Consider the following 13,416-nt stretch of genomic DNA (forward strand, 5'->3'; position numbering starts at 1 on the left):
TCTTACCAATTTGGGCAGCCAAAACACTAGAGTGAGGAAGCATGAGAAAATGCGCATTGTATGTCATTTTGTGGGTTTTCACAACCATATGTAAAAGCAAATGATGAGGCTTATAAAGAAAAGTGAAACCCAACAACAATTAGGCAATGATACTCCAACCTAACATTACTTTTGTACCTATCCCAATCATATCAGTCCGGCCCCTATAAAAAAAAAAAGAAAAAAAAAGTGAAATATGGGTGTCAATCATTAATCTCTTACTCTCAACAAAAGTTAAAATAAATTCAAAACAGTGAAAAAAAATTCCACTATTTTTTCACCATGTAAATTAAACTAAGTTGAGTGATTGGTCATCCAGTTCATTGATAGAAGAGAATTCCCCATCAATTTTTTAACTCATTAAGGAGAAGACAAAAAAAACCTATAAATTTTACACCAATGGGATAACATTATTATTATTATTTTTAATTTCTCTTGGTATTTCCGCAACTAGTCCTCCGAATGCACGTGATCCTATGGAGACCATTGGATCCAAGCTTCAGTGCTCAAGATAATTTTGGTCACGAGAGACGATGTGGAGCAATATTGGGTATTAAAGGGTTTTGACTTGCCTCGATCAAGCTTTGATAATGATCTTTTTCAAAAAAAAAAAAAAAAAAAGCTTTGATAATGATGCATCGCCTGACCTTATTATTATATAATCATCGCTAATTAATGAAGCATAACAGTGATAGATATTTAAAATTAGAGCAAAACTTATGTGTAATACATTAGTCATTAGGTTAATTATATTAAATTTTCTAAGTACATGTTATTTATTTAAAGAATCAGGTCAAAATTTCGTTATTTAGAAACTATGATATGTCATTAATTACAATAGGAGTAATCTCGGAAGGTATTTGTCTTCTAACCATACTTGGAGCTCATCACTTACCCTAACCTTCTAGCCAAAGCATGAAAAACAAAATTGCCAGTTCGTTTTACATGGGAGAAATCCGAAGGATGCCAAGCTTGGATTGGTGCTTTAAATTTGGTTGATTACCACTTCAGAATTACCCTCCACAGTGAATTCCATAAGCCTGATTTTTGCAGCAAATTTCTGCACCCCTGCATGCTAGAGCTTTAGAATCACCTTGGCTTTGTCCATTGTTCAAATACATGGTTGTATTGACTAATAAAATAGTGTCTAAGTTTTACTCTTAAAATTATAAAGCGTGAAATGATTTTAATCTTTCAACGTAATCTAGTGTCTTTCAACCACAATTGTATTGACCAATGCACCACAAATTCCTTGGGGATGGCAGATGGCTTCAAAATTCTATTTAAGAGTTTTTAACGTTAGACCTCATGGGATCTCATGTGAAGCATTAAGAACCAATAAACCAACTTGCCTCAAAACTTTGCACTTTTCCACCTACCACGCTCATGTTTTTAGTAACTTATGTACAGAAGAAAGTGGTCTTAAGCAAATAAGTTGGTTGAAAATTGATAGTTCTAGCAATGTTTTATCAAGGATTGCTTGCCAAATAATGATGGGACAATACTAGGTGCTGATGCACTGATTTTGGTTTCACTGTTTTATAGGAGGTCCCTATCTCAAAAGTAAAAAATGATCCGAGTGTCAACCAGAGATGTTGTAAGAATCATACTATAACGTCCAAATTTGTTTAATGCCAGCTTCTTTTACTTTTTGATCAAGCTATGATACACTCATATCTGCACTTCCTTTAATGAAGATTTAGAGGGGAAGTTTGGGGCCTCATAAATTATTGAACATTAAATCTTTTGGTAAAGAGATTGATTAACATATGCATGAGATTGTTTAATATATTGATACGGATGGGTCACGGTAATCAACACTATCATGGGTGCTTATCGCCACCAGATTTCATATTTTACCTTTATCTCACATCATTCACACATATCATCCAAGCCGTTGACCACAATATCCAATGGCCTAAAAATATTTGATTGAGGGACATCGAGTAGACCCAATAAGCCTAATCATTACTAGATTTTGAAGGGAAATGCTTTTTTATTATGTGGGGATTAGTATACCAAGTAAATTGTCTGGACCATAGAATGTAGAAGAAGATGCAGTTGGAACTTGAAAGCAACTTCTTCAAATGAAAGAAATCTACTGTACGTGTATAAAGTAAGCTCTTTTATTTCACGGGTCACTTCTCAACAAGGTTTATCTATCACCCAATTAGACAACACAATGGAAAGGCAAACATCTATCACTATAAATCTTCTTTAATGAAAGGTAAATCAAAGACAATCTTTTGTCCATTACTTGTTAGCTGATTAGTAACTGTAGGTTCCACCCATTCTCCAAGATTAATATATGAAAGTGAGGTGAGCCTTTCAAAGAGGTTGAAAAGAGAAGTAAAATCGTAGATTTTGGAAAAATTCAAACTTTTGCCTCCTATACCAATTGTAATTGTATGAACTTTGAAGTTTGAACTATTCTCTAGGAAGTTCAGTGAGCACTGATAAGTAATAAGTTCCAACTGCGCCGTACGACTCCAAATCTAATGAACTTCCATACGTATATACATACTTCTTTTAGAAATTTCATTCACTATTTGACACCTACACTACCCTCCAAAGTTTGCCACAAGATCATTTCCTCTTACAGGTGCATGAACTTTGAACTGTTCACTCTAGGAAGTGATTAATTCCAAAATAAGCCGTATGACTCCAAAATTTAGGCTGTGTTTGGTTCGTGTAAAAGTATTTCCGGAAAATATTCTATTTTCCGGAAATGCTATTTTCAGGAAAGGAAAATGTTTTCAGGTGTTTGGTTGCATTTCAAAAAATGTTTCGGAAAATATTTTCTGATGTTTGGTTGTGTTCTTGAAAATAGCATAGAAAACACATTTTCACATTTTCTCACATTTTCTTGGTTACCAAACGATTATATAATATCATTTATTCATCAAAACACAAACAAAACCCAGAAAAAAATCATCAAATCCGGACAAACGAAGGCGAGATCGCGATCGGCGCGATCGTGATCGGAGTGGTCGGCGCATCGCAATCGGCGGCGCGATGCATCGATCGCGATCGACGCGTTCGCGCGATCGCAATCTCTCTGATCGGCGCATCGTTATTGGCGGCGCGATCGCGATCTCTCTGATTGGCGCATCGTTATCGGCGGCGCGATGCGTCGATCGCGATCTCTCCGATCGGCGCATTGCGATCGGCAGCGCGATGCGTCGATCGCGATTGCGATCACGCGAAGATCGAAGCGGAGATCGCGATCGGCGCTACCGCGCCAGCCGGTGATGTCGCGATCTCTCTCTCTCTTCTATTTTCCAAGATCGGAAGTACTTTGAAGTGAAAATAGAAACGGAAAATCATTTCCATTGTTTTGGCTCTCAAATTCGGTCAACTGGAAATGCTTTTCAGTTTGACCGAATTTGAAGTAACAACCAAACACCCCTATTTTCTGGAAAATCATTTCCGGAATCACTTTGAAGTCGATTCAAACGCAGCCTTAATGATCATTCATGTGTCTACTTTCTAGAACCTAAACTTACAACAATTTGCGTGCATTTGCTACTTATTTGTTAAAAATTGGCTAAAGTACAACACTTGAAAAAACAATAGAGTAATTCTGGTGTCACACCCAATTACACAACTTTGCCCACAATTCGCCCATGTGGCGAGTTGTGGTTGGTGGAAGGGTGATGGTGGGTCCATGTGCCACGCCCCTAACTCGCCACATGGACAAGTTGTGGACAAAATTGTGTAATTGGGTATGGCACTAGAAGTTTTCAAAAAAATAAGGCTCTAAAAAAGTACAATTGTACAATTTACTTTAAGGAGTAATCAATTCTAAATGCATCCTATAACTCTAAAATTTAATGAACATCATGCGTAAACGTACTTGAATCCAAAATCCTAACAATTTCACGTGTGTTTGTTAAATGATTTATTTGTCTAAAGTTGACAAAAGTACAATTGTGCTTAAAAAAATAAAAATGAAGACTTTAAAAAGCTTTATATAGGCTAATAAGCTAACGAGAAAATCCCAATTCAAATGCATTAATGATTTGAGTGCATTTGTATTTTACTTAGTTATCTTAGTTTTGCATCAAATAATCTAAATTTTAGATTTTTTAAAAATAAGCTAGCATTTAGTTTTTTCTTTTGGTTTCATTTAACATAAAAGTTATTAACACTATATCTTTTAATAAGCACTATACAAATAAGTTATCATAAATAAGTTGCGGCTAAACGGAAAACAACATTCTCACATTGTTGAAATTGAACAGGACATTAACATTGTTAAAATTGAAAAAGAAAAAGAAAACTACATATTAACCTTTTTGGAGTAGTAATGTTCATGGCCCATTAAGCAATGATGACAAATCAAAGTATACAAATTACAAAGTCCATCCACTATTTTTTTCCTTGGTTGAGGACTAGTCCATCTGTTTTCAAATTTTGGAGAAATATTATGATTGTAAGCTATGTATTACTACCTCGTTATGACCCACCCAACGACGGCCCATCTATTGATCAAGACCATTGACTTGTTCAGTTGGTGGGCCGTCCCTAACCCAATTTACATGCGAGGTTGTTGAAAGGCACTATCAACCTTTTAATCTTCTTGCCATCACAATATCTACTATTTGCCTTTGGGTAACTATTTAGCTTAAAATTTTTTTTCACAAGGGGCTTTATTGAAGTTAATAATTGAAGGGCTAAATAAGTTTGTGAATTGTGATATTTTGTGTATATAAATGACTATGGTCTATGGAGTTGAGAGAGACTATCACTATGAAAGCATTTAAAGAGAGAATGGTCTTTTGGGGTAGTATATAATATAAGCCTATATCAATGGTAGAGCTCAAGAAAAAGTGGAGCCCTGTCTTTATTAGACAAATTAAAAAATGTTAAAAATAAAAGAGTCCCAAGAAGCCATAATAAGCCACATAGCCTAAAACCCTTATAAATTTCTCATCAGTAACTCAAATCTCACCTCACAGTTCATTTCTTTCTCTCTTTTTATTGTTGTTGTTTTTGTTGTTGTCATATATCTCCTTTGTTTTTAGTGTGTGCTAGTAAAACAACCAAAGCGAGCAACAATGGTGACCAAGAAACCAAGCATTGTGATAATTGGAGCAGGAATGGCTGGCCTTACTGCTGCCAACAAGCTCTACACTGCCACTGGCTTTAAGGACTCGTTTGAGCTGTGTGTTGTGGAAGGTGGGACAAGAATTGGTGGCAGAATTAACACTTCTGAGTTTGGTGGTGACCGTATTGAGATGGGTGCAACTTGGATCCATGGCATTGGAGGCAGCCCAGTTCACAAAATTGCTCAAGAAATCCATGCACTAGAGTCTGACCAGCCATGGGAGTGCATGGATGGGGTCTCTGAAGAGCCAAGTCAGCCTACCACGATTGCTGAAGGAGGGTTTCAGCTTAATCCATCTGTAGTCGACCCTGTGACTACCCTCTTCAAGAAGCTGATGGCTTATGCTCAAGGCAAGCTGGTTGGAGACAGTGCTGCAGGCTGTGAAGAAATTGACTACCATACTAAGCTTGCAGCTAAGGCTTTAAAAGTTTCTTCTACAAGCAATGGTGGTCAAGAAAAGCTCAGTGTCGGTTCTTTTCTAAGACAAGGCCTTGATGCTTATTGGGTTTCTAAGAAAGACCAAGAAGAGCTCAAAGGGTATGGTAACTGGAGCAGAAAGTTGCTACAAGATGGAATCTTTGCAATGCATGAGAATACCCAGAGGACTTATACTTCAGCTGGTGATCTTTTAACTCTAGATTATAGTGCAGAAAGTGAGTACCGTATGTTTCCTGGTGACGAAATCACCATTGCTAAAGGCTACTTGAGCATAATTGAATCACTAGCTTCTGTTCTACCACCTGGTTTAGTCCAATTAGGCCGAAAGGTCACAAGAATTGAATGGCAGCCTGAAGGTGATGAAGTATCAGGCATGGAAAATGGAAGTGCTACTGCTACTAGGCCTGTGAAGCTACATTTCTGTGATGGGTCAAATATGTTGGCTGATCATGTTATTGTAACGGTTTCATTGGGTGTACTTAAAGCTGGAATTCGTGAAGATTCAGGTATGTTCAATCCTCCCCTGCCTTCATTTAAGTCAGAGGCAATCTCAAGGCTTGGTTATGGTGTTGTCAATAAGTTGTTTCTGCAAGTGGAAGGCAATGATTGCAACAACTTCCCATATCTCCAAATGGTTTTCCATCGACCAGACTCAGAATTCAGGCATAAGAAAATACCATGGTGGATGAGGAGGACAGCTTCTCTGTGTCCAATTTATAGCAATTCAAGTGTCCTGCTATCTTGGTTTGCAGGGAAAGAAGCATTAGAGCTTGAATCACTTCAAGATGAAGAGATAATTAATGGGGTTTCAACAACAATCTCTAGCTTTCTACCACAACCCCACAAGCTAGTGAACTCTAACTCCCATGAGTTGTGCAATGGGACTGCCAATAAAGTGGGGAACTCTCATGGAAGTGAAGTGAAAGTCACAAAGATATTGAAGAGCAAATGGGCTACTGATCCTTTATTTTTGGGGTCTTACAGTTATGTTGCGTTTGGGTCAAGTGGTGATGATTTGGATAAAATGGCTGAGCCATTGCCAAAACTTAGTACTTGTAAGTCTGCCGGTTCCCCTCCACTTCAAATTCTGTTTGCAGGGGAAGCAACACACAGAACCCACTATTCTACAACTCATGGAGCTTACTTTAGTGGTCTTAGGGAAGCCATTAGGCTTCTTCAACATTATCAATGTATTGGAGTCTAAGACACTAATTAGTACTTTTTAATTTTTAATGAACATTTGTTTCTATGATATCATTCTCATTTTCAACTAAAGCATCTTTCTCTTTCTTTAGTGAGTCAGTGTGGGAGGAAAGGAAAAGATATTATGAGGGGTGAAAGAGAGAGAGGGAGAGAGGAGGGAACATATTTAGATGTACTGCAAGAATTAAAGAACTTTCTTTCATTTTTCTGTTGCTTTCTCTTTGTTTGGGAGTGTGGTTTTGCTTTTCATTTGATCTCATTATCTTCAAAGCAAACCAACTGAGATTGTGTTTGACATTGAATATTTAAAAGTAACGAAGCAAAAAAAGCTTTGGATGCCCCGTCTCTCTCTCCTCACCAAGTGTGTGGTGTGTATTTATGTGTGTGTGTTCGTTTTGGTTTGTTCAGTGGACAGGATCCTATAAACCCGGCTCTTTCCAGCGTGGACCGACTTCATCAATTCCTTTCTTGACCCGAGGATTGTTTCACTGCCCATGACATTGTGTTCATAAATCCAAACAAGCCCTTGACACCCTTTTGAGGAAATTCCAGGGCATTCCTCTGTTTCAGTTAACAGACATGTGACAACTTGGAAAAATTTTAGGAACGCAACCAATTCCATACACATTTTTACAATAAATAAGTAGTGAGTTCATATAAAACTGATACGTATTTAGTCACAGTCTTTAACATAGTTGTGAAAGTTGAAAATGGATGTAGTCGTAAAATAACTCGGAAAGTTGTGACAAAACAATGAGCTGGCTGAAATGTATCTTCATCACATGAAAATGGGATAGAGCCATCGATCTTTAAAGGTCCCATCTACACTACACCTCCTGCCCTATTGGCCAATAGGAGTCAGTCAGGGCAGTGACCAAAGTGTCCTTAACAACGAGACAGAGTTAGAGATGCTTATGGTGATCTGATTCCTCTGATCTTTTGTACCCATTACAATGTTAGGTCCCATTCCATTCATAACATGTTATAATCCAGACTGCCAGACATACACTCAAGACAGTTAGCTCTTAGTAGACAGCACCAGTAGCCTACCCACTTGACATGGTACTATCTAATATCTCTACAAAGCAAATCCTAGCTAGATATAGAGAAATCGACTGTTACATAAATAGCATAGATTCCCTTCATATCAGTAACACTAAGAACATGCTAATCCCAATCCCATCCTTTTAATTTGCTTTATTTTGAATGTAATCAATTGCAATGCTTGACCATCATGCAGGTCCACATGCCTTGATAAATTTCTTTGTCAGATTTTCCAAACATTGTTAAAAAATGTTATGATACCGACTTCAGTCATTCACTTATTTTGCACACAAAGTTGATGGGAAAGAAAGCAATTGTTTAAAGAGTTTTACACATCAGAAAAAGTTTTCACAGAGGAGGAATGACACGTGGCATGCTATGACATCATCTTTGTAACATCTATTTTTTCCTTCCATTTCCATACCAAACAAGCAACAACAAATCACATGATTTAAGGCACTGGTAGGTTTTTCCCAAGTGACCCTTGAAATCTGATGGCTTTTTGCGTCGGATTGATTTTCTGGGCATATTTGATTGTGAACACTGTATGGTCAAATCATGATCTGTTCATGTTTCATAGTGACTCTATTATTGTAAGATTTGCTAGGCTCTCCCCCAAAAAAACTGGAATGCCCCACCTGCTGTCCCTTTTTGCCTCCTGTGGGCTTCAATAACCCTTCGATGATTGTGCATATCACAGACCACTCTGTCAACAAGTCCTTGTCTAATTCATAAACAAACAAATGAGAATCTGAATTCCCCACCCGCACCTCAGTTAATGGCTAATTTAACCTTGTTATTACACTTACCCTTTTCCTTCTTTTTCCTCTAATCATCATTAACAACTCCTTTATTAACAATAGTGCATGTTGAGTTTGAGTTGATTAACTCTCTAGTCTCTAATTACTTAAGCCATTTAAACTTTTGGGGTTCCCACTCAATAAACCATAATCATAATTCACTTTGAGTAATGATGTGATTTATTTGTTTGTTTTTAACTTTAGCTTAGGATAAAAAAAAGAAAAAAAAAAAAGGTAAAGATGAAATTAGAATAGAATTACTTTTAAATAATTTAATAAAAATCCATTTTAAATATATACCTTTTGACCATTAAGCTACTAAGTTCTTTGGATTTGGAAAAAATATTGAATTGACGACACGTGCAAATTGGGCAGTTGATAATGCAAGATGTTACATCTCACTTCCTAATGTTGTAAGTTTGTTGGCTTCATTTCATACTCACAAATTTGGACCTATTATTTCCAGTTGAGGGTGACTAAAGTAAATGTTATTCATTTCTTGGGGTTGAATAAAGTTTTTAACATGATCCAAAAGAGTGAAACTTGGATCATGGGTTTAAATTCATCGTATAATGAGGTCAATCAAAGAATAATTAGGTTGTAGATAATCTCTTGAAAGCTTTGACAAAAAAAGTTATCTGATTATAGATAGTAGTAATAAGGTGCTTAAATCAGTTGATTTAACCCTTTGCTTCTTTTTTTTTTTATAAAATTGCATCACCTTTCACCATTGGACACCATTTCTTTTTCTTTACCACGTGTCAAACTACTATAATCTAATGACCCATGTTTTGCTTTTTGGAAAATCTTAGATTTAAAAGTCTAATGATGCATTAGGAGCTGTCTGCCTGACTTATTCTTTCAAAATCAGAATAACTTTCCTATCCTTAGAGAGCCAATGATGTCCATAGTGAAGATAACTGATTTAAGTAGGTTATCATTTTGGTATCTTAACCATTTGCTTTAAAAAGGCCTTATTGTAATGATAGAAGGAGGAGACCCTTTAACCAAAAGAGCAACTAGCATGTCTAAAAATTTGTGTAAGGGAATCTAGAGCTCTAGTCATAGGGTTCTAGGGTCATTGGATGGTTCCCAACTCCCAAATGCTCACAAACTGATCATTGAAAATTATGGTCCTAATTGATACTATCTTTTACCTACAAAGCTCTACTTATTGAAGCAAAGGATCCATGTTTCATAGTCATAGATATGTCCTTCACTACAATTCAAAAACACTATCTTCTAGGATTTGTACTGTTCATGAATGGTCCAATAATGTCAAGCCAGTTGAGAAACTATCAGTAGAGAACAAAATTATGATTTGAACTTTGATGCTGTGTTGGCAAGAGGGATTTCAGGCAACTGTAAAAGTATCCTGTAGGTAATAACTAACAAGTTAGTACTGGTACCATTTTTTTAATATATTTTTCAGCAAAAATAAAAGAGTAGTACTAGTACTTTTAAAAATATATATATTTTTCATTCACAGGCGTTGGTCAATATTCACCCATCTGAGATCTGGCCAGAAGCAGTATCAGTGAAATCAGTGAAGAGAGATGCTTCAAGCCTCTCCGAAAGTGCTTGTCCCATAATATCATTTATTAGAGCATCTGTATTGGGCATCGTAAATGGTATATGTCGAGAAATTTTAGCCTCAAAATAAAAAAATAATCTGTCTTGTATCTTTAAAAAATTTAGAATTGTGTTATAGTATTATCACAAATTTGTGATTGTACTATAGTACAATTATAAAAGAAATAATATTTTTTTTATTCAATTACAAATTTGTGATGGTACTGTAACAGAATTGTAAAAAGAAATAATATTTTTTTATTCATTCCTCTCTCCTTTCACTCTCTGTCTCACGTCTCAATCTCTGTCTCTCTCTCCGTATCTCGTTTTTAGCTTTTATTTATGTTTTGAAATATATTATTTTATTGTGTAGATATATTATTTTAATGTGTTGTATTGTAAAATAAAAATTGAGATGTTGGGTGTATTGTAAAATGGTATGGTATAATTGATAAGGTAATTTTTTGAGATGGTAAAATAAAATATGATAGAATTTCCGGATGGGAATACTCTAATAGTAGTGCATGATAATCTGAAGGTTAAGGTATTGATGTCTAGTAAATAGTAAGGGTTATCTTGCCTAGATGCCAATGTACCCCAATGTACCCCAGGCTCATTAACAATTCTATAGGATTAGTCACTCATTAGAATGAGTAGTTTGAGTAAAATGTTTTAAACAAGCATTAAGGAAATGACCTAAGGCCCCTCAAAAAAAGGGGAAATTGGAAAAGCTTGGTGAAATGTGGAAGTTGAAAGTAGAGCAAATTTCTTCCTTTTCGATCACTAATTATTGTTGCACATGTTGAGTTATTCACTGTTGTTGATGCCCATTTCTACGAATCCACATCCAAAAGCCCACAAGGAAGAAAGCCTAATAAAAATCAAGGACCAAAGGCCCACCAAGAAGACCGAATAGCAAGAAAGGTCCAAAGAAAGAATACAGATCTGCCGAAGATCTACAGCAAAACAAAGATCTACAACAAATTACAAATCTGCAGCATAATACAAATCTGCTGTAGAATACAGTTCTTCAGCAGAATGGCTTCGGCAGATAAAGGCAAATTGGGCTCAAGACCCTTCTGATCCAGTCAACATTATTTGGCCCATAAAGGCCCAAATCCTTTTGTATAAAAAGATAGGCGTGAAAGCTAATATGAAGAAGCACGATGAAAAGAAACAGGGAATAGCAGGAAGTGTCAGCAGCAGGAATCACGTGAAGGAAAGAAAAGCCAAACCGAAGGAAATGACAAACACAGCAGGAAACGCGTGAAGAAATAAGACAAAAACACGTAGTAGAATGAAACAGAACTAATCTACTAAGGCAGAAACGACGTGGGAAAGAAAGAAGACAAAAGCAGAAGATAGTAAAGTAAGCACAGAAGGGCCGGAGCACCACCAACCTGTACCCATCCAATACAAGGGAGGTGGACCCACGGTCAAGGGGAGTCAAAGGGTATGGTTTGGTGGTGGGGGGAAAAGGGGGTCTATATTTGGTTTCCTGCCATGACTTCTTTTGGGAATATACTTTGCTGGGATAGTATCTTACCCAAAAGAAGTAGTAGATGGTTGGTACCATCTGATGCATGCCATAGAGTTAGGTAGTGAGGTAGCCCAATCCTTTTTTATTTGAACCTAAAGGTAGAGGTATACAGCAGGAACAAATAAAATGGAATTTTGTCGTGAAATGAGTAATGGTGCAGCTGAAGTATTCTGAGTAATGTTAGTGGTCGAGGCAACCAATGGATTGGTGGGTAGTCTTAAAGGGATGCCCATAACAAACCAAAAACAGTGGGTGAAGCTCTAGGGGTAAAAGAGAGAAATCTCATTAAATCAGTTCGCTATAAAAGAAAGAGGTAACCATGGCAGAAGAGGCAGGACCAAATGGGGGGAAGACACTTAGAAAGAGAGAGTCACCCAAAGAGAAGGACCCAAGAAAAGAAAAGGCCAAATAGGGGACAACCCACGGCAAGAGAGTAGTAAGAAACTAAAAGTAAAAAAGGAACGGAGTGAAAGAAAAAAAGTGGTAAAAAGAAGAGAGAAAATACGGCAGGAATAGGGGTATGCATCAATAGACTATCTTTTCCCTCCCTCTTAGCAAACCCATTCTTTAATGTCCCCAAAAGTAATAGCTAATAGCCATTTAGGTCTATTCTCCAAAATGCACAACTTTGATAGCAAAAACCTATGACAAGGTTGTTCAAGTTGGGGTTTGGATTCTTTTTTGGTTTGCTTTTCATATGGGAAGATTCAATACTTGATTTTGATTGCAAATATATTTTATTTCTCTCATTATAAATTATATCTGCTGTTTTTAGTCATTCTGCCGTAGCACGTTTTTATCATGTTTGCTGCATCAGTTGTCCTGCTGTAGTATCTTTACTTATTGTACTAGTTATTCTGCTGTAACACCTTTTCATTATATTTACCGTGTTAGCTATTATACTAGCTAAACCTTTTCTACTGAAACTTTCTTCTTTATTTGTTATTACGTGTTTTACTTTGGACACAAACTAATCATTATCCTGCCATAAGCATATATATACATATATCTTGTTGTGGGGGCCTTTTGTGTGTATTGTACGTTGGGCTGGGCTGCCTCTTACGGTAATAGGCCCGAATGTTTCTGAGTAAGGGAGTTGGGGTCGGTCCAATTGTAACTCAACTTGGGCCGGTTTATGCACAAACTTATGCCTTGTCTGCCAGGAGTAGGCTTACGGTAAGCAGAACTGTTTCAAATGAGTTACGGCAGGCAGGTATAATAATAATAACCAAAACAGAGTATTCTGACTATTTAAATAAATGACTAAGTAATCCTTACTTATAAAACATGATTACAGTCGTGATAATGTCATTTACAGAGAAAGTAAAGGAGAAAGAAATCAATATGAACTAATCAAGAATGGGCATAAATTAAGTTTTAAATTTGGTCTGCTAAAGTAAAGCCAAAGAGGGGAGAACGCCTCTTCTCAATGCAAATAATCTCCCAGGAAAAGATCCTGCCATGGGGATTAATGACTTTGAGAGAGTCGGACCTGAATGGTTATTGCCCAAAAGGAGTTCTTGTTACGTTTTGAAAGAGAGCAGGATTTGAAGGGGGAGAGAGGGAAACCGACCTACTGGTGCATGCCCATTGTATTACCTAACATTTTTCCTCAATTTCTTCTCTTTTCTTTTCTGTTTTCTTTCTTATCTTTTTCTCTGTTTTCTTTT

The 13,416-nt window shown here is 36.7% G+C and overlaps 1 protein-coding gene across 1 annotated transcript; it reads left to right on the top strand.

The window, feature by feature from the left end:
• The first annotated feature begins 4,775 nt into the window (after window positions 1-4,775).
• LOC115976114 (probable polyamine oxidase 5) lies at window positions 4,776-7,004 on the top strand. The gene has a single exon (XM_031097222.1). It carries the CDS (start codon window positions 5,100-5,102, stop codon window positions 6,789-6,791), a length of 1,692 nt encoding a protein of 563 aa, XP_030953082.1. The 5' UTR covers window positions 4,776-5,099; the 3' UTR covers window positions 6,792-7,004.
• Window positions 7,005-13,416: the final 6,412 nt, after the last annotated feature.

This window comes from Quercus lobata, chromosome 2 (assembly GCF_001633185.2).
Source record: "Quercus lobata isolate SW786 chromosome 2, ValleyOak3.0 Primary Assembly, whole genome shotgun sequence".
Lineage (NCBI taxonomy): Eukaryota > Viridiplantae > Streptophyta > Magnoliopsida > Fagales > Fagaceae > Quercus > Quercus lobata.

Bases quoted from the DNA above. Each gene is read 5' to 3' on its own strand.
- LOC115976114 (XM_031097222.1), top strand. From the start codon at position 5,100: ATGGTGACCAAGAAACCAAGCATTGTGATAATTGGAGCAGGAATGGCT.